Genomic DNA, 23,650 nt, shown 5'->3' on the forward strand with positions numbered 1-23,650 from the left:
CAGGATGGTCTTGATCTCCTGACCTCGTGATCCGCCCGTCTCGGCCTCCCAAAGTGCTGGGATTACAGGCTTGAGCCACCGCGCCCGGCCAGTTTTAATTTTTAAATCTGGCCGGTGCGGTGGCTTACGCCTGTAATCCCAGCACTTTGGGAGGCTGAGGTGGGCGGATCATGAGATCAGAAGATCGAGACCATCCTGGCTAACACGGTGAAACCCCGTCTCTACCAAAAATACAAAAACATTAGCCCAGCGTGGTGGCATGCGCCTATAGTCCCAGCTACTCCGGAGGCTGAGGCAGGAGAATCACTTGAACCCGAGGCAGAGGTTGCAGTGAGCCTAGATCGCGTCACTACACACTCCAGCCTAGGCAACAGAGTGAGACTCTGTCTCAAAAAGAAAAAAAAAGTAAAAAAAAGAAAAGAAAGTTTTAAATCTTAAGTGCCAAATATAGTTTAAACACTCTTTGTTTCCTTTATTGTTCATTTATTTAATAAATCCACCAGTAGCACCCACAATTATGTGTGCATAAGTTGAAGAAATGCTCATGCCTCTCTTTTCTACCCATTACAAATATTGCTTATGATATACTGATTTGACATAGTTAATCAAGAAAAGCGTCACAGATAAGGGAAACTCTCAGTTACTGATTGATATTATAGCTAATCCTTACCTATTTGGCTCTCTCCTAGCAATTACTTAAGTTTGTTTGTTTGTCTGTTTTGGTTTTTGTTTTGCAACAGGGTCTCATTTTGTCACCCAGGCTGGAGTGCAGTGGCATGATCATTTCTCACCACAGCCTCCATCTCCCAGGCTCAAGTGATCCTCCTACCTCAGCTTCCCTAGTAGCTGGTACTACAGGTGTTAGCCATCACACCCTACTAATTTAAATTTTTTTTTTTTTTTTTTTTGTAGATAAAAAGTCTCATTTTGTTGCCCAGGCTGGTCTCAAACTCCTGAGCTCAAGTAATCCTTCTACCTTGGCCTCCCAAAATGTTGAGATTACAGGTGTGAGCCAGTGAGCCCAGCCAATTACCTAATTTTAAATTATAATTTTTAATGTAAGACTTTGAAAAAATTTCCACATTCTTTTCTAAAAGTGTAAATGATCCCATTTCTTACGTTACAACTCAACTATAAGGTAATGATGTACGACTCATAGGTTGAAGTTGAAACACAGATGTAGCTTGGAACCTAAAAATAATATCTCTTATTTAAAAAGGCAAATAAGCAACATCTTTTGTTTCATTTCATATTTTCACAAAAGATTTTGAAATGCTTTACAAAGTTTATTTTCAGAATACAGTTATACCTCTTTATCCTGGGGATTGGTTCCAGGACCCCTGTGGATACCAAAATCCAGGAACACTCAAGTCCCTTTATAAAATGGCATAGTGTATGCATATAACCTACAGATATCTTCCTTTATACTTTAAATCATCTCTAGCTTGCTTATAATACCTGATAGGATGTAAATGCTATGTAAAGAGTTGGGATACTGTATTGTTTTTTAATTTGCATTGTTTTTATTGATGCGTTTTTATTTTTATTGTTTTCTCCCCAAGTATTTTCGATCCACAGTTGGTTGAATCCACGGTTGCAGAACCCATAGATATGAAGGACCAACTGCACTTCAGTGATTCAGCTCTATATTCTTTGCTGAATATATTCTTTGCTCAGTTACTACTGAGGCAATTGAGACAAAAACTAAACAGGATTTTCTTTCTTTCTTTTTTTTTGAGACAGAGTCTTGCTCTGTTGCCCAGGCTGGAGTGCAGTGGTATGATCTCAGCTCACTGCACCCTCCGCCTCTCAGGTTCAAGTGATTCTTGTGCCTCAGCCTCCCAAGTAGCTGGGAATACAGACACGCGCCACCACGCCTGGCTAATTTTTATATTTTTAATAGAGATGGGGTTTCACCTTGTTGGCCAGGCTGGTTTCAAACTCCTGGCCTCATGAGATCCTCCTGCCTCTGCCTCCCAAAGTGCTGTGATTACAGACATGAGCCACTATGCCTGGCCAGGATTTTCTTATTCTCCAAGTTTCATGGGTTTGGGACCAAATTTGGCCATTCAAAAACCTGAACAAATTATTGTTTTAGATGACCATTTGTTCCATTTGCCTGAGAGTTTACCGCTAAAGCATTAATACTTTAAAATTTCAAGACTTTCCGATAAAAATCCTTTCAAAATAAATTATGCAATTTAATAAGTGCTTTTCATCCTTCTTGGATGCAGTATACTGAATCTTATTTACCTTTTTCTGTGACTTAGAGCCGTTTAAGTATCACCTTTATTTAATACACGGTGTTGTGACACAGCAATGTTGTTATGGGGTGAGAAGCTATGTGCCTCTATAGTAAATAATGTTTTGTGCCTACTTTTAGTTTTCTCCTTCTTCTCTTGCTGTCATTTTCTTTATTCTCAATGCTCCTGCTCATAGTAGCTTCTTACCTCCCTCTTTTTTTTTAATCTACTGAGGGAAACCAACCAACTAGGTTTGTTAGAATTGTCTCAAGCAAAGTATAGAAAGACTCCAAGGCTGGGCACAGTGGCTCATGTCTGTAATCCCAGCACTTTGGGAGGCCAGAGTGGGTGGATCACTTGAGCTCAGGAGTTTGAGACCAGCCTGGCCAACATGGCGAAACCCTGTCTCTACACAAAATGCAAAAAAATTGGCCGAGTGTGGTGGCATGTGCATGTGATCCCAGCTACTTGGGAGGCAGAGGTGGGAGGATCACCTGGGAGGCCAAGGCCACAGTGAGGCAAGATCACACCACTGCACTCCAGCCTGGGTGACAGAGTGAGACCCTGTCTCAAAAAAAAAAAAAAAAAAAAAAAAAAAAAAGGATTCCACTTCTCTGGTGAGTGTGCAGCATACGAGCATGTGGACTTTGTCACATCAGAACTGTTATTAGAGGCTTATTTTCCTTATTTCTTGGTTTTGGGCAGTGTTCCAAATGGGTAAGGTGTTACAGTACAAAAGTTATCTACAACATTGAGAGAATGGCGAAGCTGATTAAATTGTTCATATTCTTTCTGTTTTGTGGTTATTTTGTTTTCAGAAAAGTCAAATCTTTCACAATCAATAAGCAATGTTTTTGTTGTAAACTTGTCATACCTCTAATGTAATAAACAGCAAGCATATGGATGATTCACTTCCTTTTAAAAAAGGGATTAGCTGGGCGCGGTGGCTCAAGCCTGTAATCCCAGCACTTTGGGAGGCCGAGACGGGCGGATCACGAGGTCAGGAGATCGAGACCATCCTGGCTAACACGGTGAAACCCCGTCTCTACTAAAAAATACAAAAAAACTAGCCGGGCGAGGTGGCGGGCGCCTGTAGTCCCAGCTGCTCGGGAGGCTGAGGCAGGAGAATGGCGTGAACCTGGAAGGCGGAGCTTGCAGCGAGCCGAGATCCGGCCATTGCACTCCAGCCTGGGTGACAGAGCAAGACTCCGTCTCAAAAAAAATTTAAAAAAATAAAAAAATAAAAAAGGGATTACAGATAGAACAATGAATGATTAATATGAACAATCTGTCATGCTTCCAAAGTAGAGATTATGCAAAAAGCAAGATTACCTCACTTCTTTTCTCTCTGTAACAACACAGATATACAAAAATTTCTGTTTGCATTCTTTCTGTTACTCAGTCACACAAACTGTATATTATAACACAGTCTAAACCTCAACATTCTTCAGTGTTAGCCTTTTCTTAAGTTTTAATAAGAGCATTTGTTCAATATTATACGAAACTAGAGTGTGAGGATTAGTCACGTGTCATCAGGAACAGAAATAAAATGTGGGCTGCAACTTGCAATGGAATACATATAGCCCTTTAAAAGTAACATATGGCAGACAATTAAGGAATCCTTAAGCCTTCTTTAATTAATTGTTATTTCAGTTTATCTATGTAACCAAATATGAAAGTAGCCCTTTGTTTAAGAAAAAGGAATTTTAAAAAATTTTCTAGAACCAGTCTTCTTTAAGCTTTGCATGTGCTAACAATCACTTTTTGGAAATGTATAGTTGAAGCATACACTGCCATTTGTACGGACATAAGTTAAATCAACTGTCAGGCTCAGGAACCAAGATCATCCTGCCAGGCACCATTTAGGCACTGGTTTCCTCTTGGCCTTCCCTTGGGAAAACGTTTGCAAATTTTTTTCCACTAACAAGTTTTATTGGACAGTAGGCCAGGATGTTGGCCTCTTATGATACAATCTAGAGAGAAAACATTCAATTTTTTTTTTTTTTTTTTTTTTTGAGATGGAGTCTCGCTCTGTCGCCCAGGCTGGAGTGCAGTGGCTGGATCTCAGCTCACTGCAAGCTCCGCCTCTCGGGTTCACGCCATTCTCCTGCCTCAGCCTCCCGAGTAGCTGGGACTACAGGCACCCGCCACCTCGCCCGGCTAGTTTTTTTTTATTTTAGTAGAGACGGGGTTTCACCGGGTTAGCCAGGATGGTCTCGATCTCCTGACCTCGTGATCCGCCCGTCTCGGCCTCCCAAAGTGCTGGGATTACAGGCTTGAGCCACCGCGTCCGGCCCATTCAATTCTTTTGGAAGTTTTTTTATGCTTTTTAAAAAAATATAGCTGTACTTTTCTGGAATTGAATATAATATATTTTTCCTAATGTACTGAAACAAACTGTATATTATTTTATTTTTTTAATATATTTTCCTAATGTACTAAAACAAACGAAGTTTAGACTGGCAATTGAATGAGTATAAATCTGAGTAGAGCATTTTACTCCTTTCAACTGAATTTAGGAATAGATGTGAATGTTTCATATGCTGTACAAATTCTCCTAGAATTCTCTATTAGGTGCAGGTGCAATTTATTATAACTCTCAAAAATAGAATAACTCAAAACACTAACTGAATTGGCTTTGGTTTTTTTTAATCCAAAAACCAATCTTCTTGAAAGAGCTGAATCTCTTGAAACTCATTTCCATTTAAATTTCCATGCAGTTCAATAATAGTCATTTCTCAGTTGCTATCACTCTAGTCTAGAGGGACATCTTTAAATTGATTTATGGTTATGTGATCCACAGACAGGCATCCATATATTTCTCCACTCTTAAATGACTTGAAGACTTTGAATACGTGAATATAGGCGATTCTTAGTTTCTTTACTTTCTCCCATTCAATTTCCTTTTGGGTTCTTCATCTCTGCCCTTTCCTGGTGACTGATTGCATGTGGATATTATTGAAGCAAAAGTCATGAATTAGGGCCTGATCAAAATCAATTGACTTTCCCTTTTCCCAAAGCTGCCTTGTCTCCTTACTGCAATCAAACCACTCCCTTAACTATACCATCAGTCACATAACAAACACTACTGTCCATGGTGTTGACTCTACCTAAGAAACGTGGTGCAACCATCTAATTTCGTGTTATGGCATAAAAGTCAAATTGTAGAGTAGGACTGTCCCTTCACATGAGCAGTGAAACTTTTCCTTGACCTGGGCTCAGGGCCCTGCTTTAGGGCTAAAGTAAAGGATCTCAAGGTAACAAATTCTTAGTTGGTTGCTTTCCTCACGAAGTATCAGTACCTTCTTTTTGATCTTGTAGGAACCAAAGAGGTTGTTGTAAATGTGGATGATGATGGAGTCATTTCATTGAACTTCGAATGTGATCAGATGACTCCAAAGTCCGAGTTCACCTGGTCCAAAGATTACGTATCCACTGAGGACTCTCCACGGTTAGAAGTCGAAAGCAAGGGCAACAAGTAAGGACTATGTCAATCACAATCATGGTTTTCCTTTTCACTGTAGGAGAATGAGGTGAGCTCTTTGATTTCCACTTAAATTGCTTGGAATAAGAGGATGAAATCACATATATTTTATATCTGGTATTGTAGAACATAATAACCAACTTAAACCTTAAAAATAATCATCCTAGACTGGCTCATTGACTCACACCTGAAATCCTAGCCACTCAGGAGACTGAGGCAGAAAGATCACTTGAGCCTAGGGGTTCAAGACCAACCCGGGCAACATAGTGAGACCCTGTCTCTAATAAAATAAAATAATGATAATAACCCTTCTAAAATACTTTTTACATTATTCCATTTAAAGTGCTTTCTTATTTATCTCATTTATGCTATTATAAACATTCGATTGACATAAAGATCAGCTTTAAAGATGATTCTCATCATCTATGAAATTTTGAAATCTTAAAGTAATAATGAGGATACTTATAGGGGCTAGGAAGAACCTGCTATTTCAAGTTAATGGTAAATTAAATGGTTTGAGGATAATCTCTTCTGCTTTTTTCACCATCACTCATGAGTGAGCCAGTAGTACATGGGAAGAAAGCTCTGTGTGGAAGTACGACATGGAAAAGCTCTAGGCCCAACTCTACCAGGAGCTGGCTGTATAACCTTGAGCAGCTATTTAACTTTCACGAACCTCGGATTTCTTTTTCTATAAAATGAGAGTGGGGAGAATGGAGGACTTGTGTGATCTGTCATTTCCTTTCAACGCCAAGATTTTGAGTGTTCTTTTTACTTTGCTTTATAGCAAAAGCTTACGAAGCTTTATATTTTCATAGTGTCAACCACATTGGATTGATATGATAAAGCAAAGTATTTGATAAAGCACAGTACTTCTAAGTACTTTTTTCTATTACAATGAAGCCCAGTATATCTCAGAAATCAAAGAAAAAACTGGCAATTTTGTTGTAGAATGACAAGCAAATACTGAATATAATTAAAGAACTTTTTCTGCCCCTATGCTGTAAATTTCTTGACATGAAACACAGTTGCCCCACGAAAAGATAATTGAATGATAAATTTTTCTCCCAGTTTGTACACTTAACATTTCAATGTTTGGTTGGTCTTAGACACTGCCTAGCAATATAGCTTGCCAAAGTTAGAAAACGCAATGAACTTGCCCACTGAGCCATTCATTTACTTATTACACATATTATGTGCCAGACAAGGTACTGGGTGCTGGGGATAACACAGTAAACAAAGCAGTTCCTGTCTCTGAAGGCAGAGGAATTATACAGTGGGGAGAATACAGATGCTTATAATAAGTTCAGAAAAGGGGAGAGCAGGAGATGGCATAGGAGAGGCACCCAGAGTTACCAACAACAGGTTCTGCCCTTGGCGGGAGAAGTGTCTGGCTCCCAGCAGGGGCTGCTCAGCTGGATATTTTTCTGCAGGATGTGCACTGATAAGCAACATAGCTTGGGCATGTGGGATTTGTGCCAGTTCCACTCCCCTGTCACCATCACCCCCTGGAAGGAGGTAAGGAAAGTCCTCCCAGAGTAAATGACATTGAACCTGAGACACCAAGAACACGTAGGCTATAGCTCAGCGAGATGAGAGGAGGCATCCAGATGAAAGGAGCAGCATATACAACTGCTCAGAATCAGGGGAAACACAGGCCCACAGATCCCACACACCCTCATTTCTAAGAAAAATATTTTGTTCCGAAGGACGAAAATGACCTTCAAAGACCTTGGGATGGACGACTTGGGTATTTACTCTTGCGATGTAACAGACACTGATGGAATAGCATCAAGCTACTTAATAGATGAAGAAGGTAAGTTTAAAATCAGTGCATTCACATGTCGAATGTTGCTTTGATTTCTCGATGATTCTTAAGTGGTTTTTATTTTAGTAGTTTAAGGTTTAATTGCTTGCTTTTTCCCCCTACAGAATTGAAACGTTTACTTGCTCTCAGCCATGACCACAAGTTCCCAAGTAAGTATCCACAATGCATACACAGATTTGAGCAGTCTCACCAGGCAGCAACTTCTGGAATAGATCCAATGACAGCTCTGATGGGATTAAGAGAGAGACTCTTGAGAACATTTAGTGGAACACACATCAGTAGCTACAGATGTGCTTTCTAGAAGCGATGCCTTTTCCTTTGCCGTTGCTCTCCAGAGATACAAAGGATACTAACATAGAAAATAAATCCCGTGCTCCATTACATGGCGAAGTGTCAGGCTACACAGGTGTAACATCTGAGTAATTAAGTTCTTCACTTTTTGCCCACATATGTTGGAATCACATATGTATTTTCTGGGTATATTCACTTATATGTCTTTATGCAAACCAATCTATTCCTAAGTAAGATTGGCACTTAAAAGAAGAATCATACCTCTAAATAAAGACAATATAAAGATAGTAGCTACCATTTTCAACTCCTGGAAAATTGGGCAAACATGCCTTTGTCAGAAAAAGAATCCCTCTGAACTATGCACAACCCTTCAATAAAGTACCTTCTACATAAAAGATTAAATTCCACACTTGACACTAAGAAAAGAGAAGGAAGTCGGAAATGACCCTCGGAAGGTTCCACTGTCCAGATAGGGGGATCTCTTGCAATTAGTACCCACTGGCCAAGGTAGTGAAGCATCCGGAAAGTTACACCCTGGAGTTTGAGAAAACAAGTAGAAAGTGATAGTATACACTCATTCTTTTTAAATCAGCAATTTTAATACTTAAATAGAAATCCTCTACTCATAAAGGAGTTTCAGGAATCCAGAAAACTATATTCCTATTCCGCACTGTGGACAAACAGCCTTTGTAGATTTGTATATGTGCATTTTTCTAGGAAGTGTATCTTTCACTTTTAGTAAATTCCCAGTGGAGACTGGAATTTAAAAACCACATACACTGCTCTAGAATGAATTGCCGATCTTCTCTTACATCTGTAAGGAGTGACTTGTTTGACAGTGAGGCTGAGTGCTGATGATACTGGCCTCAGCTGTAATGTTCTGAAAACCAATTTTGGGCTGGGCACAGTGGTTTACACCTGTAATTCCAGTACTTTCGGAGGATGGAGCGGGAGGATCACTTGAGCCCAGGAGTTCGAGGCTGCAGTGAGCCATGATCACGCTACTGCACTCCACGCTGGGCAACAGAGCGAGACCGTATCTCTAAAAACAAAAACGAACCCAACTTTGTTCAGCAAAGTAGCAGAGTGGAGTGCCCGTGAGACGTGACTGTAGGGCGCAGACTTCTAAATTCTAGGGAAGAACCCTCCGTGCCACCATGTGGCGTTAGGCAAGCCATTTCTCATCTGTATGCTTACTCACCATAAAACTGGGAAAGTAACATCATGAGTGAGGTTTCAAATGTTAATTTTGAAAAAGTTTATGGAAAGTACTGAAGTGTATCCCAAAGTGTTTGGCCTGGACTCTGTGTTCTGGACTTTTGACTCAAGCTGTGTGCCTGGGCAGCTCCCTTTTATTTCTCTGTGCCTTGGTTTCTTTTCCAGGAATGACTGTCACAATGGTTTATAGCACCTACTATATAGAAATGCTGTAAGAGGGTGGGGTGCGGTGGCTCACGCCTGTAATCCCAGCACTTTGGGAGGCCGAAGTGAGTGGATCACTAGGTCAGGAGTTCAAGACCAGCCTGACCAACATGGTGAAACCCCATCTCTACTAAAAATACAAAAAATTAGCCGGGTGTGGTGGCGGGCACCTGTAACCCCAGCTACTCAGGAGACTGAGGCAGGAGAATCCCTTGAACCTGGGAGGCAGAGGTTGCAATGAGCCGAGATCATGCCATCGCACTCCAGCCTGGGTGACAGAGCAAGACTCCATCTCAAAATAAATAAATAAATAAATAAATACTGTAAGAGATAACGAATATGGTATTGATAGATCCATGAACTATTCGGGAAAAATATAAACATTAATTGAAACAGAACAGTGATCCCTGAACCTGCTGCCCAGAGCAGAAGTCTCCAAGCTCCATAAGGTGGTTATACTTTCTACTCTCCAACATTGACAGAAATGGGGAGAAACAGCAGCACCTACTAACCTAGTCAGATCATAAACATTGGTTAAGTGTCTAGACAACAACTGATCCAAACAACATTTACATTCAGCTTAAAGGGTAGAGATGAGAGAAGATGGGGTGTCACTTTTGAGCTCAAGATGCCCAGGCCTCCCTGGAATTCAGTATTCATATGGACTTGGAGAGAGAATTAATCCAGGCAGTAGGCATTGCCTGAGGTCACTGTCATTTATACTGAGATATTTTCTCTTGCATAAGCCCAAGAACTCTGATTATTGGTGCTAAGAGAGAGGGTAGCAGCAAACTCAGGTATCCTTTTATCAGAGACCCAGTGTCACATTTTGGTAGGGGGAACCCGAGACTGATTAAAACTCTGACATGTGGCTGGGCAAGGTGGCTCATGCCTGTAATCCCAGCACTTAGGAAGGCCAAGGTGGGAGGATCACTTGAGCCCAGGAGTTCAAGAACAGCCTTGGCAACATGGTGAAACCCCATCTCTACAAAAAAACAAAACTTAGCCAGGTGTGGCAGCAGCTCCTCGGGAAGCTGAGGCGGGAGGATCACTTGAGCCCAGCAGTTGGAGGCGGCAGTGAGCCGTGATTATGCCACTGCACTTCAGCCTGGGTGAGTGAGAATCTGTCACAAAAAATAAATATAAAAATCACAAAATAACAAACTCTGACATGCAAGTATCAAAGCCCCCAACCCAGGGGTGTTTTGGTTAACCCAAGGAAGCAACATTTTTCAATACTACAGCGCCCGCTGTTTTCTTTCCCCTACCACTCTCAGACCAATGAGGTCACCACGTGAATATTTTCAGAGGCCTGGTGATAGGATCAAAGTAGCACATGCGATTTATTGATTCGTAGCCACTTCATCTTTGTAAATGCTGGCATGTTGATGAAGTTGTTTTCGTGAGATCTGGTAAAGTTTTAAACTGTCTTATTTCTTAGAGAATGTAATAAAGAGTATGGTATTCCTTTATCCTTTGGCACAGTAAATTCTCCTATTTTAAGCTGTTTTCAAAAATATTTTGAAAACCACTAAACATGTGCCTTAAACCTACAAATAACATATTTCACTGAGGCACATTAACTGCCAGAGAAAAGAGCCTAAGGAAATTTAGAGCTGAGTAAATGGAAAAAATAAAAATGCACAAAGCTAAAAATAGAAAGTGACTTAGTCTATCTTGCCAGTATTGATACTAAATTGCAGTGTGGAAAGATAGCTTATTTGAATATATATCCGTACACCCAGAATTCAAGGTATTTTGGGGGTGTGGGGGGAGGGTACACTTTGGTATTCTCAGCATGCTGCATAATAGCCCTTCATTTGCAGACACCAGTTGTTACCCCTCTTGTATACATGCACTGTATGTGGGGAGACATGCACAAGCATGTATATATAAATATAGATATGTTGGTGTGTCCTCTTAGGTGTCAACATATTATATTCTAAAATTTAGTGGTTGTAAAAATTAACCAGGTGTAGTGGCTCTCCCCTGTAATCCCAGCTACTCTGAAGGCTAAGGCACAAGAATCTCTTGAACACGGGAGGTAGGGGTTGCAGTGAGCTGAGATCATGCCACTGCCTAGACGACAGAGTGAGACTCCATCTCAAAAAAAAAAAGGTGTTTCCAGGGTGTTGTAGAAGCAACTAAAGGAGGAAAGAGATACCAAAATATTAACAGCCAACATTAATAGAGCATTTATTATATGCCAGGCTTTCTATAGAGTAGTTAAGCATGATATATTATTTGAATTCCACAATTACCTTAAAAGGGTTGGTATTGTGGTGATTTGATTTTAGAGGGGAAGAACATGAGGCCTGGAGAGGTGAAGTAATTAGATCATTTGCACACAGCTGGTTAAACCCAGGTGGTCTGCCTCTGGAGCCTGCTCCCCTGACTGTGACATGGGCTGTCTCTAGGTATGCACAGCCACTTTTGCTCCGTGCCCCCTGTGGACATTCAAGGCGGCCAGCATTCTCCAGGCGATGTTCTCAGGACTCAGGGAGGACAGTGAACATTAAGGGAGCTGGAGGCTTCCAGGAGGGCCTGTTCCTCCTCCTCCCTCACCACTCTGGGCCTCTTAGGTAACCTCTTCACTCACATAGTAAGTTCCCTAGAATGAGGTCTCCAGATATTTTTAGAAGAAATTGTACTTTCTACTCTCCTCAAGACTTACTTGTAGCAAGCATGAACGTCCTGTAAGGGAGAAACTTAGCCTCTGCCCTTGCCGCCCTGGTGCACTCAGACATCCTGCTCACACCGGAAAACCATCTTGTGGACAACCAGGACCAAGAGGAATACAGAAGAGATGGAGGAGTGACCCTGCTCTCAGCTCTGCCACCCAGATGTGTTACCACTGTCTCCTGGGGTGTAGTTGAGATTGTGTAAAGAGATCAGTAAAGTGAGGGGAGGAAGAGAACCAACCTTCTTGAACACAGACCACTATTCACAGTACCTTAATGGTTCTCTTACTATATTTATGTTTGTTTGTTTGTTTGTTTGTTTTTTAGAGACAGAGTCTCACTCTGTTGCCCAGGCTGGAGTGCAGTGATGTGATCTTGGCTCACTACAACCTCTGCCTCCCAGGCTCAAGCAATTCTCTTGCCTCAGCCTCCGGAGTAGCTGGGATATAGGCGCCCACCACCATGCCTGGCTAATTTTTGTAATTTTAATAGACACGGGGTTTCACCATGTTGGCCAGGCTGATCTCAAACTTCTGACCTCAAGTGATCCACCCACCTCGGCCTCCCAAAGTGTTAGGATGACAGGTGTGAGCCACCATGCCCGGCCTTATATTTACTCTTCATAGCACGTCCATGTTAGCAGGTGAGGGACACAAGATCTAAAGGAGGAGAGTAACTGGTCCAGATCTTGGTGGGACTCCAAAACCCACCTTCTCTCCGCCTTGAAACCCCCTCGATAGATGACATCTGAGCCCCCTCTCAGTCCTGCATTGGAATGAATTTATCACACTGAACTTGCTAGTGAATATGGAATAATGCAAAGAAAAGCATCCCTTGAAACTTGAAAAGGGTATTTTAAAATACAGCACCTGCCAACCAGATGAGGTGGCTCACACCTGTAATCCCAACACCTTGGGAGGCCAAGGAGGGAGGATCACTTGAGGCTAGGAGTTCAAGACCAACCTGGGCAACACAGTGAGTCCCTGTCTAATAAAAAAAAAAAAAAAAAAAAACCTAGCTGAGTGTGGTGGTGCGTGACTGTTGTGTGAGCTACTCAGGAGGCTGAGGTGAGAGGATCGCCTGAACCCAGGAGGCAGAGGTTGCAGTGAGCCGAGATCGTGTCACTGTATTCCAGCCTGGGCAACAGAGCGAGAACCTGTTGCAAAAAAAAAAAACAAAAAAGAAAAAAAAAGAAAAAACGCCAACCAAAAGCCTTGGTAGAAAGTTACAGATATTGACTACAAGTGCCCCATGCCCCTAGAGGTAAGTTCATTTTCCTCATTTTTACAGTTGAGACACTAATGATTCAAAGAGGATGAACAACTTGCTCTAATGACAGTCCCAGCATCAGAGCTGAGTCCCTGTGTCTTTAAACCTTTCCCTGCGACTCTCACTGTCTCTGAGCTTTGCAAGAAGCAGGTGCTACATTGTCATTTCCATTGCCCGGGTTTTTTTTGTTTTTTGTTTTTCGCTTGTTGGAAAATGAGTACCAATATAATTGGTTACCAATATAATCACTGTGTTTATTTTTACTTTTCATAGCTGTCCCAGTTAAATCAGAGTTGGCAGTTGAAATTTTGGAAAAGGGCCAGGTCCGGTTTTGGATGCAGGCTGAGAAGCTGTCTGGCAATGCCAAAGTCAACTACATATTTAACGAGAAGGAAATTTTTGAAGGCCCGGTAGGTTTTACACTTTTTTGCCTTTTTAACGTATCATTGTAGAATACACTGAGGAAGCCTTATGTGGATGTGGATATGTTGTTATAAAAACCGCTGGGTGGTGGAGTGGGTGAGTTTAAATCCTTCTCACAAGTGAAAACTGTGAAATGAAAGTACAGATTGACTATATCATATTATGCCAACTGGGACGCTTTGAGAATGAAAGGACAGCAGTCATAAACCAAAACGGTCTCAGGCAAACCGAGATGTATGATCACCCATGAAAATAGAGAGGTTGTCCTGGGAGGCAGAGGAGCCCATACCCTTACCTGAATTCACATCATACTCACACTGGGCACCTCAGCACGGACTTGATTCGTTATATGAAGAACAGGCCTCTTGTCCTAATGGCTCTGAAAAATTCAATAAAAATACCTTTCATTGCTTTTCTGGTTAAAAACACAATACATCCTTATTGTAAAAAGCATTAAAGACTCAGAAAGGACTAATCGCACATTCTTAGGGCTTTTGTTAATTTGGTGGCAGTGCTGGGGGGTCTTTCCAGCACAAACCGGAAAGCCTGCTAGATGAATTCTAAAACAGCTGTAACACTTCTAATGGCTTTTTGATGTACATATTGGTATATACTTTTTTAGACATTTTTCTATGCTTCTCTATGTGTATATCTGTGTCATATTTACATAGGTAATTATATATATATATATAACATACTCTTTCCTTTCCTTTTAACATAAACATTGTTTTTATAGAGTTACAACATCTAAGCTTTATTTGTCCTCCCCACAGACATCAGCCAAGTCAAGATCAGGCCAGTGCCCAGTAGTATCGAAGAACTGGGGGTTCAGGGGCTCTGACCATCACCTGTGCTATCATGGGTGTAAATGGGAAACTGAAAGGGCAGAGGAGGTGTGGTTTGTGACTGTTATTAGCAACCCTTTCCCTTTTCACTGAGATGTATTTTTAAAACATTTGAGGACTTGTTAGAGGGAAACGAGTACCATGAATATTAGGAGAGTATGCAGTACAGTCCTTCCCAATGCGTAGAGTGACTTGCTCTGGGGCAGAACAAGTCACTCCTGACTCCTGTGTCCACTGCGACCCATCTCCTCTCCACTTTCAAAATGTTCCCTCAACTGCTGTGATCACCACCTGGCCAGGGGAGAGGAAGGAAAAGTGTTGTCGGCCTCACCCATCACCCCACAGTCATTGAGTGAACATTCATGCATATGTGCATATAGACTACTCCCCTTCACGTGTTCAAGCGTGCACATGTGTTGCCTTGAGAGTATGCACCTGCTCTCTTAAGTCAAGTTTCTTAGAAAGAGAGTCTGAAGTTGTTTCTCGTTCAAATGATTTATTGTTGGGGAGCAGGATGGGATGGGGGATGCTAAGCAAACATGTGATCTCAGTTGGAGACTGACTTCCTGCAGGGGAGGCTCAGGAGCATGAATTGCATCACAGAGTTCATCCCAAGCCTGAGCCTTCATTCTGTGATATTTTATATATAGCAAAAGTTAACAAATTCAAATCTATCATGGAATTTGTGCTTGCATGCCCAGTGACTAAAACTTATCTTTACATTCTGCGGAAAAAAATTTGTCTAAACAATATGATAAAATAAGTATAGTCTAATAGGGCTATTTCCATTCATTAAGAGCAAATAGGGCCAGGCATGGTGGCTCACACCTGTAATCCCAGCACTTTGGGAGGCCGAGGCAGGGGAATTGCTTGAGGGTCAGAGTTTGAGACCAGCTTAGGCAATATAGTGAAGCATCATCTCTACAAAAAATTTTTAAAAATTGGTGAGGCATGGTGGTGTGTGCCTGTAGTCCTAGCCTCAAGAGCCTGAGGCCTGAGGCTTGAGTCTAGGAGTTCAAGGCTGCAGTGAACTATGATTGCACCACTGCACTCCAGCCTGGGCAACAGAGACTCTGTCTCTAAAAAGAGAAAAAAAGAGAGAGTAAATAGATTTAAAAGCTTTTTTTTCAAGTATTAATTCAGCAGATATTTATTAATTGACTACTATATACCATGCATGTGCAAGATGCCAAGGAGATAGCGATAAATGAGCAAGATACCTGCTTCTGCTGCCTATAGTTTTACATTATTCTACTTATTAAAAATAATGTAGGCCAGGAGCAGTGGCTTATGCCTGTAATCCCAGCAGTTTGGGAGGCTGAGGTGGGTAGATCACTTGAGGTCAGGACTTCAAGACCAGCCTGGCCATCGTGGTAAAACTCCGTCTTTACTAAAAATACAAAAATTAGCTGGGTATGGTGGCACACACCTGTAGTCCCAGCTACTCAGGAGGCTGAAGCAGCAGAATCACTTAAACCTGGGAGGCAGAGGTTGCAGTGAGCTAAGATGGCACCACTGCACTCCAGCCTGGGCGGCAGAACAAGAATCCATCTCTAGATAGATAGATAGATAGATAGATAGATAGATAGATAGATAGATAAAATGTAATCTGGAAGGTAATGTGAGAGTCTAAAGACAACTTTTTGACATTTTGTGACTTGGGGTAACAAACTTTATTTAGATTTAAGAAACTGAATTTCAGACTTTTAGTAATCTATTCTGGTCTAGATCAAAACTCCACATAATATTTCCCTTTTCCTGGGTATAAGAATATGAAGAACTTGTTCAGTTATGAAGAAATTTTATTTAAATTATTACTCTAATTTTTAATGTTTAATTTTTTTTTAGACATCATCTCCTTCTGTTGCTCAGGCTGCAGTGCAGTGGCACAATCATGGCTCACTGTAGCCTCAACCTCCTGGGTTCAAGAGATCCTCCCATCTCAACCTCCTGAGTACCTGGGATTAAAGTTGCACACCACCATGCCCGGCTAATTTTTCCTTTTTTTTTTTTTCTTTTTTTTTAAACAGAGTTTTGCTCTTATTGCCCAGGCTGGAGTTCAATAGTGCAATCTTGACTCACTGCAACCTCCGCCTCCTGGGTTCAAGCAATTCTCCTGTCTCAGCCTCCCAAGTAACTGGGATTACAGGCACATCCCACCACACCAGGCTAATTTTTGTGTTTTTAGTAGAGATGGGGTTTCATCATATTGGTCAGGCTGGTGTCAAACTCCTGACCTCAGGTGATCTGCCCGCCTCAGCCTCCCAAAGTGCTGGGATTACAGGTGTGAGCCACTGTGCCCAGCTATTTTTCTATTTTTATATGGACAAGGTCTCGCTTTGTTGCCCAGGCTGTTCTGAAACTTCTGGCCTCAAGCAATCCTCACCTCGGCCTCCCAAAGTACTGGGATTACAGGCATGAACCACTGCACCTAGCCTAAAATTATTACTCTTTGGGGTTTATTTTTATTTCATCAAGCTTATTGTCATCCAAGTAAAATATCTGCCTCAGTGATTTCTCTGTCATTTTCTTTTCACACTGAAGAAATATAAAATGCATATTGACCGAAACACTGGCATCATTGAAATGTTCATGGAGAAGCTACAGGATGAGGATGAGGGAACGTACACTTTCCAGCTTCAAGATGGAAAAGCAACTAACCATTCTACTGTTGTTCTCATTGGAGATGGTAAGAATTCCGTGGAACATTAACCAGCAGGCTTTGCTACTCCCTTCAATCCAAATACCTCATGGCACAAAAGTTGTCATTAGAATTGTTTCTTAATTGAATTCTAATGTTCAAAATACAAATTTCAGCTGGGCGCAGTAGGTTATGCCTATAATCCCAGCACTTTGGGAGACCCAGGCGGGCGTATCACCTGAGGTCAGGAGTTCAAGACCAGCCTGGCCAACGTGGTAAAACCCCGCCTCTACAAAAAATACAAAAATTAGCCAGGTGTGGTGGCATGCCTCTGTGGTCCCAGCTACTTGGGAGGCTGAGGCATGAGAATCATTTGAACCCGGGAGGCAGAGGTTGCAGTGAGCCAAGATCGCACCACTGCATTCCAGCCTGGGCGACAGAGTGAGACTCTGTCTCAAAAAAAAAAAAAATACAGTTTTCAGTTAATACTTTACATGGTATTTTATTTCTTAGAAATGAAAGTTAATTTAAAAGAACACCAAATTTATCCCTAGCCCACAGGCAAGACTGCATTTAAATACTTTCATATAAAAACAAATGTTTATTGCTCAAATTCTCCAGTGAGGGAGATTGTAATACAACAAAGACTGTATGTGTCTCAGAAATAAACCATGATACTGTTTTGCCATGTGTACTTACTGTAAATTACTAAAATTGAGAATAAAAATATGCAAAAGTAGTGCGTTGCGAATCTACTAATCATACATTGTAACTAGATTGTAGTAAATCAGCTGCTCACTTACTGCCACCCAGATTTAAAATGTGGCGGTTACAAAGGCAATGGAAAGGCTGGCCAGAGCTCTGTATTTGCAACATCCAATATTATTTCACTGTTTCCTCGCTTTATGACCTTGTACAATTTATTCAACCTTCCTAAGCCTATTTCTTCATCTGTAAAGATAAAAAATGAGCAGGGTTGTCACAATGTATGAGTGTTACAATAATGAATATAAATCACTTAGTGCAGTGGCTGACATGTGCATTTATACCACCCAACTCAATTTCACACTTCCTTGTTTTCAATTTGTAGTTTTCAAAAGCTCCAGAAAGAAGCTGAATTCCAGCGGCAAGAATGGATCAGGAAACAAGGTAAAAATAGGCAGTGGATAAAGAGAAAAATTTTAATTTTTTTTGTACAAAATATTCCAAGGTTATTTCCATAACAAATTAAAATGAATATTATTATGTTAATAATGCCTAGTAAATTAAAATAATTGAAAATATTTACAGTTAAATATGTAGACATTAAAATATTTAAAAGCTAAATCTAGAATTTTAAAAATTTGACTTCAGACGTAAATCACCTTAGGACTTAAGTATGAGCTTTGATTTTGCATTTGTGATTAATAGAGTAATTGCTAATGTCATTAAAATTTTATAGGTCCTCACTTTGCTGAGTATTTGAGCTGGGAAGTGACTGGTGAATGTAATGTACTATTGAAATGCAAGGTAAGAGATAGATAAATTTTTAATATTTGATTCAAGGGAAATAGAATGTAAAGAAGAGGAAGATCAGTTTTTCATCTCTTCCATCTGAGCCAAAATGATAAGTGGGACACATATTTACTGTTGAATGTTACTGTAATCATGTGTTGATAAGAAAGATTTAAAATAAAATGGCATAAAATATGAGAAGGCAAGGTGATCACTCCTAGTCTCCACTAATGACCTAGTTAGTAAGACCCTAGACCTTTATCTAATTAGTAATCTCCAAAGACTCTCACATTGTTTTTGTCTTAAGCCAAATCTGTGTTCTAAGTCATAGACCTATTCCAGAATCACTCTAGCTGCAGTGTTTCGTGGACCTTGCTAAGTAAATTGTGAGGCTGACGCAACAATACCCCTGGGTGTTCCCCAGCTGTGCCACTGACTCCAAGCCACTGTGCTGTCTTGAAGGAGAGATGTGGAAAAGAGTTGGCAGCTCACAACCAATTGTCTTATTAGGACTTTGAAAAGATTCAGGAAAAAAAATTCTGTATAGCTTTCTAAACGAGTTTGTACTTTAGCTTGTGGTGTGTAGCTGAGTGAGTCATCGGAAATGTTTGGGGTAAGGAACTGGTGGGTGATGTTGGAGCGGGAGCGTAAAGGTCCTGCTGGCTGACAAGGACAAGTGGAAGCGTAGGTGTGGCATTTGGTGTGGATTTCACAATTGTCATGATAACACCCAGAACCCAAGTGCCCCAGTGTCTACTAGATCTGATAAACTCAAAGAAACAGCAGTCTATCAGAAATACATATAAGGAAAATCAATTCTAGGTTTTAGCCTCACAGGAAATGGCAACGCTGCTTGAAAAACTCTTTCTCAGGCAGCAGCTGAAGCCCTCAGCTTCTCTCTTATCCCAGTTGCCCTGTCGTGCTGTCCCCGACTCACTTCCTCATCCACATGGCCCCTCCCTATAAACCATCCCTTTTCAAAAGCCTACACATCCCTCGCCTTCTGCGCTTGCTGTGGCCCCCTGCAGAGGAGCTCTGGTGTCCTGTGATGGCCTTTCTCAGGAGAGTCAGCCCCATTCCCAGATTCTGAGCAATCCAGGGCAGCCTGGAAATGGGTTGTGAATATTCACACAGTTCGTGCTTAACGCTGTCATTCCAATGCCTGGAATGACCTTCTTTCAGCTTCTCTGACAAAATCCTTTCCAGGCCCAGCACAGTCATCTCTAGAAGGCCTCTGGCTCCCTCTGTCTCCCCACAGCTCTTTGTTCCATTATTGTGGAATTCCTGTAAATTTGGCCCCTCACATGTGGCATTACAGTTCCTGGAGTATGCGCACCTAATCATTCAGACTCACAAGAGTATGGTGGCCCTTGCTTGGCGCTAGTCTACTCAAAAAAACGTAGGAGGGGCCGGCACGGTGGCTCACGCCTGTAATCCCAGCACTTTGGAAGCCCAAAGCAGGCAGATTACTTGAGGTCAGGAGTTCGAGACCAGCCTGGCCAATGTGGTGAAACCCTGTCTCTACTAAAAATACAAAAATTAGCCAGGCATGGTGGTGGACACCTGTAGTCCCAGCTACTTGGGAGGCTGAGGCAGGTGAATCGCTTGAACACGGGAGGCTGAGGTTGCAGTGAGCCAAGATGACACCACTGCATTCCAGCCTGGGCGATGGAGTGAGACTCTGTCTCAAAAAAAAAAAAAAAAAAACAAACAATGAACATAGGTGGAACCCTAGCTTGCACACTGGGACCTTCCTCTCCCTCAGGAGTCCACATGTGGAGCTATGACCTTTGCCATCCCAGACAACAGAAAGCTCAGATGCAAGGAGACAAGATCCACTTTGGGCAGGTGCAGGAAGGGGCCACGGCAAAAAAAAAAAAAAAAAAACACCTAAAAATCTTCATGCCCTAAGGACCTAGTGTCTCTTGTAACAACTATCTAAGCAGAACTTCCGGGATCCACACAAGGGTTATGTCCAAATTTCAAGAGCAATGTACTCAGCAAAGCCCAAAGCTGCGGAGTGGTTGTGTGTAGTGGTTTCACTGCAGTTACCAGGGTGGTTCCTATGTTTATTTATTAGCTGAAATTGTTTCGTATTTTAAAACCTGTATATTCTCATGTACAATGAGACAACATTTTCTTTGTCTGTTGGTTTTATAGTTGTATTTTCTCTTTGGGAAATGGTGTGTACCTTTCACCCGTTATTCAGTGGGGTTTTGAGATAGTTTTCTTGATTTGTAGGAAGTCTTTACTTTTCATAGAATTTGAATTATACAAGAAATACATGAGTAGATTCTCCTTTGTAAAAAAAAAAAAATCAAGCAATGTAGATAAAGGTCAGGATCCCTTTAACCACATGCAGTTGTTTAGTCCATTTGAAACAGATGACATGATGAGGAGATGTGTATCTCAGTGAGTCTCCTCAAAATTGCTAAGTAATTAATTTATTAATCCATGCCTCCCCTCCACATATATTTGCAATGCTTCATTTATGTTTTACTAAATTTTTAGATATAGATTGGGGCTTACTCATTCCATTCCTTTAATAAAGTCATTTGTTTTTCTAACACAGCCTGTATTTTAATCTGATGGGATTTGTCTTCCTTTGGTTTTGAGATTTCTATTTTCGTTTAAGTATGTATATCAGTATGAATGTATCTGTTCTCTCTTTTCTTTCCTACCACGTGATGTTAAAGTCAAATTTTCACTGCTGGAAATAGAGATGCTATTGATTTAGGTTTATTCTATTGGTGTCCACTTGATTCTAAACTCTTTTCTCAATTAAAATAGCTTTCCATTGATTCCTTTAGAAATCTGTGTCTTCTCACTCGACGTTCAGTGCTTTTTCTTTTATATCTTGCTGCATTAAGAACTATTTAACTTCACAAGAGTACATTTCCTTATTTTAAAAAAAGTAATTATGGTTTTGCTCCTAGGTGGCAAATATTAAGAAGGAGACTCATATTGTGTGGTACAAAGATGAGAGGGAGATATCAGTGGATGAAAAGCACGACTTTAAGGATGGTATATGTACCCTGCTTATAACAGAGGTAGGTGATTATAAATGCAAAATGTAATATATTAGCTCTCTACCCTCTGTCTTACCCTAAAACAGTGACTAGATTCTGTATTCCTTTCATGACCAGGGAATTTATATTAGCTTACTTCCAACTGCTGTAGGAACACAAAAGCTTCTCTAGCCTTATGACGTGTGTGGATTTGGTAGACAGCAAACCAATATTAGCTGAATGCCACAACTCGCTTTTCTGAGTTGCTTTTATCCATATATGGGCAGTGAAGTGGAGCTTTCTTCATTTGTACTTAAGCCTCCTGGTCCTAAAAGTACAGAGACATCAGACATGGTGTTCATTTAAGGATAGATTTTTATCACTTCTTATTTAAAAGAGCACAGCATTTAAATATATCACTATAAAGCTAGTGATCACTGGTTTTTAATAAATGAAGGTAGAGTAAAAGGTAAGGACTTTAAGCCTCATATCAATTACAGCCTTAGAAGGTAAAAAGTCAGGACTGCTAGCTCACTGATCAAATTATTATAGAGAGGTGCATCTCTGCATCTGTGAACGGTTCACCACTCACACAGTTAGATGCTTATTCAAAGAGTGTTTTGATCACAGTTCTGTAAATCAAGGGCCTTTAAAAATGCAGATACCAGGTCAGGTGCAGTGGCTCACACCTGTAATCCCACGGCTTTTGGTAGGCCAAGGCTTGAGGCCAGGAGTTCAAGAATACAGTGAGCTATAATCATACTTCTGCACTCCAGTCTGGCTGACAGAGTGAGACCCTTGTCTCAAAAAAAAAAAAAAAAAAAAAAAGAAGCAGAAGAAAATAATTACAGATACCATGCCCTGCGGCTATGAAAGGTGCAATGTGGTATATCTATTCCCCCTTAGTTTTCCAAGAAAGATGCTGGGATTTATGAAGTTATCCTGAAAGATGACCGAGGAAAAGATAAGAGCAGACTGAAGCTTGTGGATGAAGGTCAGTCCACCAACCGCTGGCGTCTGTCTTGTGTGTTTCTGCATACAGCTTACCAGAATGATGATTGAGACCGAGCTGACGATTGAAATCATGCTGACGTTTTTTGTCCACAGATTTTGGCTTAAGTGAAATTCCAGTAGAGTGAACTATTTTATTCAAAAATACCTCACTTCTAGTCGTCTTCGAAATCAGAAGTGTATTTTTGATCCTTAGAGAATTTATAGTCCAGAATCCACAAGGGGTCTGTTTTCAATTTAAATCATTTTGTTTCAACTCTATAAAATGTTCCAGGCTCAAAACTTTTGTCAGAAGCATGACAAAAAATAGTCCACTCCAAAGGTAGCAAGCAAGATTTACATATGAAATGTGAAGGCTTGCAGTTTTTACCAGAGCAAGAAAGCAAATTCCATTTTTCAGAGACTGCTAAGGACAAATATATCATGATGATGAAAATCTACCTGGGACTCCCAAACTTACAATTTTGTTCCTGAACAAGATTTTAAATATAATATTGCTAACAAACAGCAGAAGTCTGACTAATTTCACCTTCCTACTTTGGGCGGAGGTGGGGCTAAATGTGTTTATTGGCAAAAAGCATTATCAGGCTGACGAAGGCCAGGAGACCTACATGGTTAATTCAGTATGAATCGATGACACGGATAAGAAAATGTCCTCTGGATGGAGTAGCACGCACCTGTGGTCCCAGTTACTTGGAAGGCTGAGGCCGGAGAATTGCTTGAACTTGGGAGGCAGAGGTTGCAGTGAGCCGAGATCGCATCACTGTACTCCAGCCTGGGTGACAGCGAGACTCCATCTCAAAACAAACAACAACAATAGAATTACAGTTATGTCTTTTTTGGGTGTCAGTTACTCTTGACTCATAAGTTAAGAATTAGCTTGTTTAGGTGCAGCTGTTACCATTTAATAACACTTGAGTACATTGAATTTCTTGGCTTCATACTTCTGACAAATGAGTTGATTTAATTTGAGGTTGTTTAACCTCTGAATTGATAAAGCTTTTTTTTTT

General features: G+C 40.9%; 1 protein-coding gene across 1 annotated transcript in view; it reads left to right on the forward strand.

The window, feature by feature from the left end:
• Positions 1-23,650, forward strand: part of MYOM1 (myomesin 1) — a 155,800-nt gene that overhangs the window by 115,776 nt on the left and 16,374 nt on the right. The window contains exons 23-31 of the mRNA XM_017878326.1: positions 5,565-5,721; positions 7,437-7,543; positions 7,660-7,704; positions 13,492-13,628; positions 17,031-17,186; positions 18,228-18,276; positions 18,569-18,636; positions 21,558-21,671; positions 22,536-22,623. Coding sequence (XP_017733815.1) covers positions 5,565-5,721; positions 7,437-7,543; positions 7,660-7,704; positions 13,492-13,628; positions 17,031-17,186; positions 18,228-18,276; positions 18,569-18,636; positions 21,558-21,671; positions 22,536-22,623 — 921 coding nt within the window. The remainder of the gene's footprint in view (positions 1-5,564; positions 5,722-7,436; positions 7,544-7,659; positions 7,705-13,491; positions 13,629-17,030; positions 17,187-18,227; positions 18,277-18,568; positions 18,637-21,557; positions 21,672-22,535; positions 22,624-23,650) is intronic.

This window comes from Rhinopithecus bieti, unplaced genomic scaffold (genome assembly GCF_001698545.2).
Source record: "Rhinopithecus bieti isolate Rb0 unplaced genomic scaffold, ASM169854v2 scaffold_11839, whole genome shotgun sequence".
NCBI classification, from domain to species: domain Eukaryota; kingdom Metazoa; phylum Chordata; class Mammalia; order Primates; family Cercopithecidae; genus Rhinopithecus; species Rhinopithecus bieti.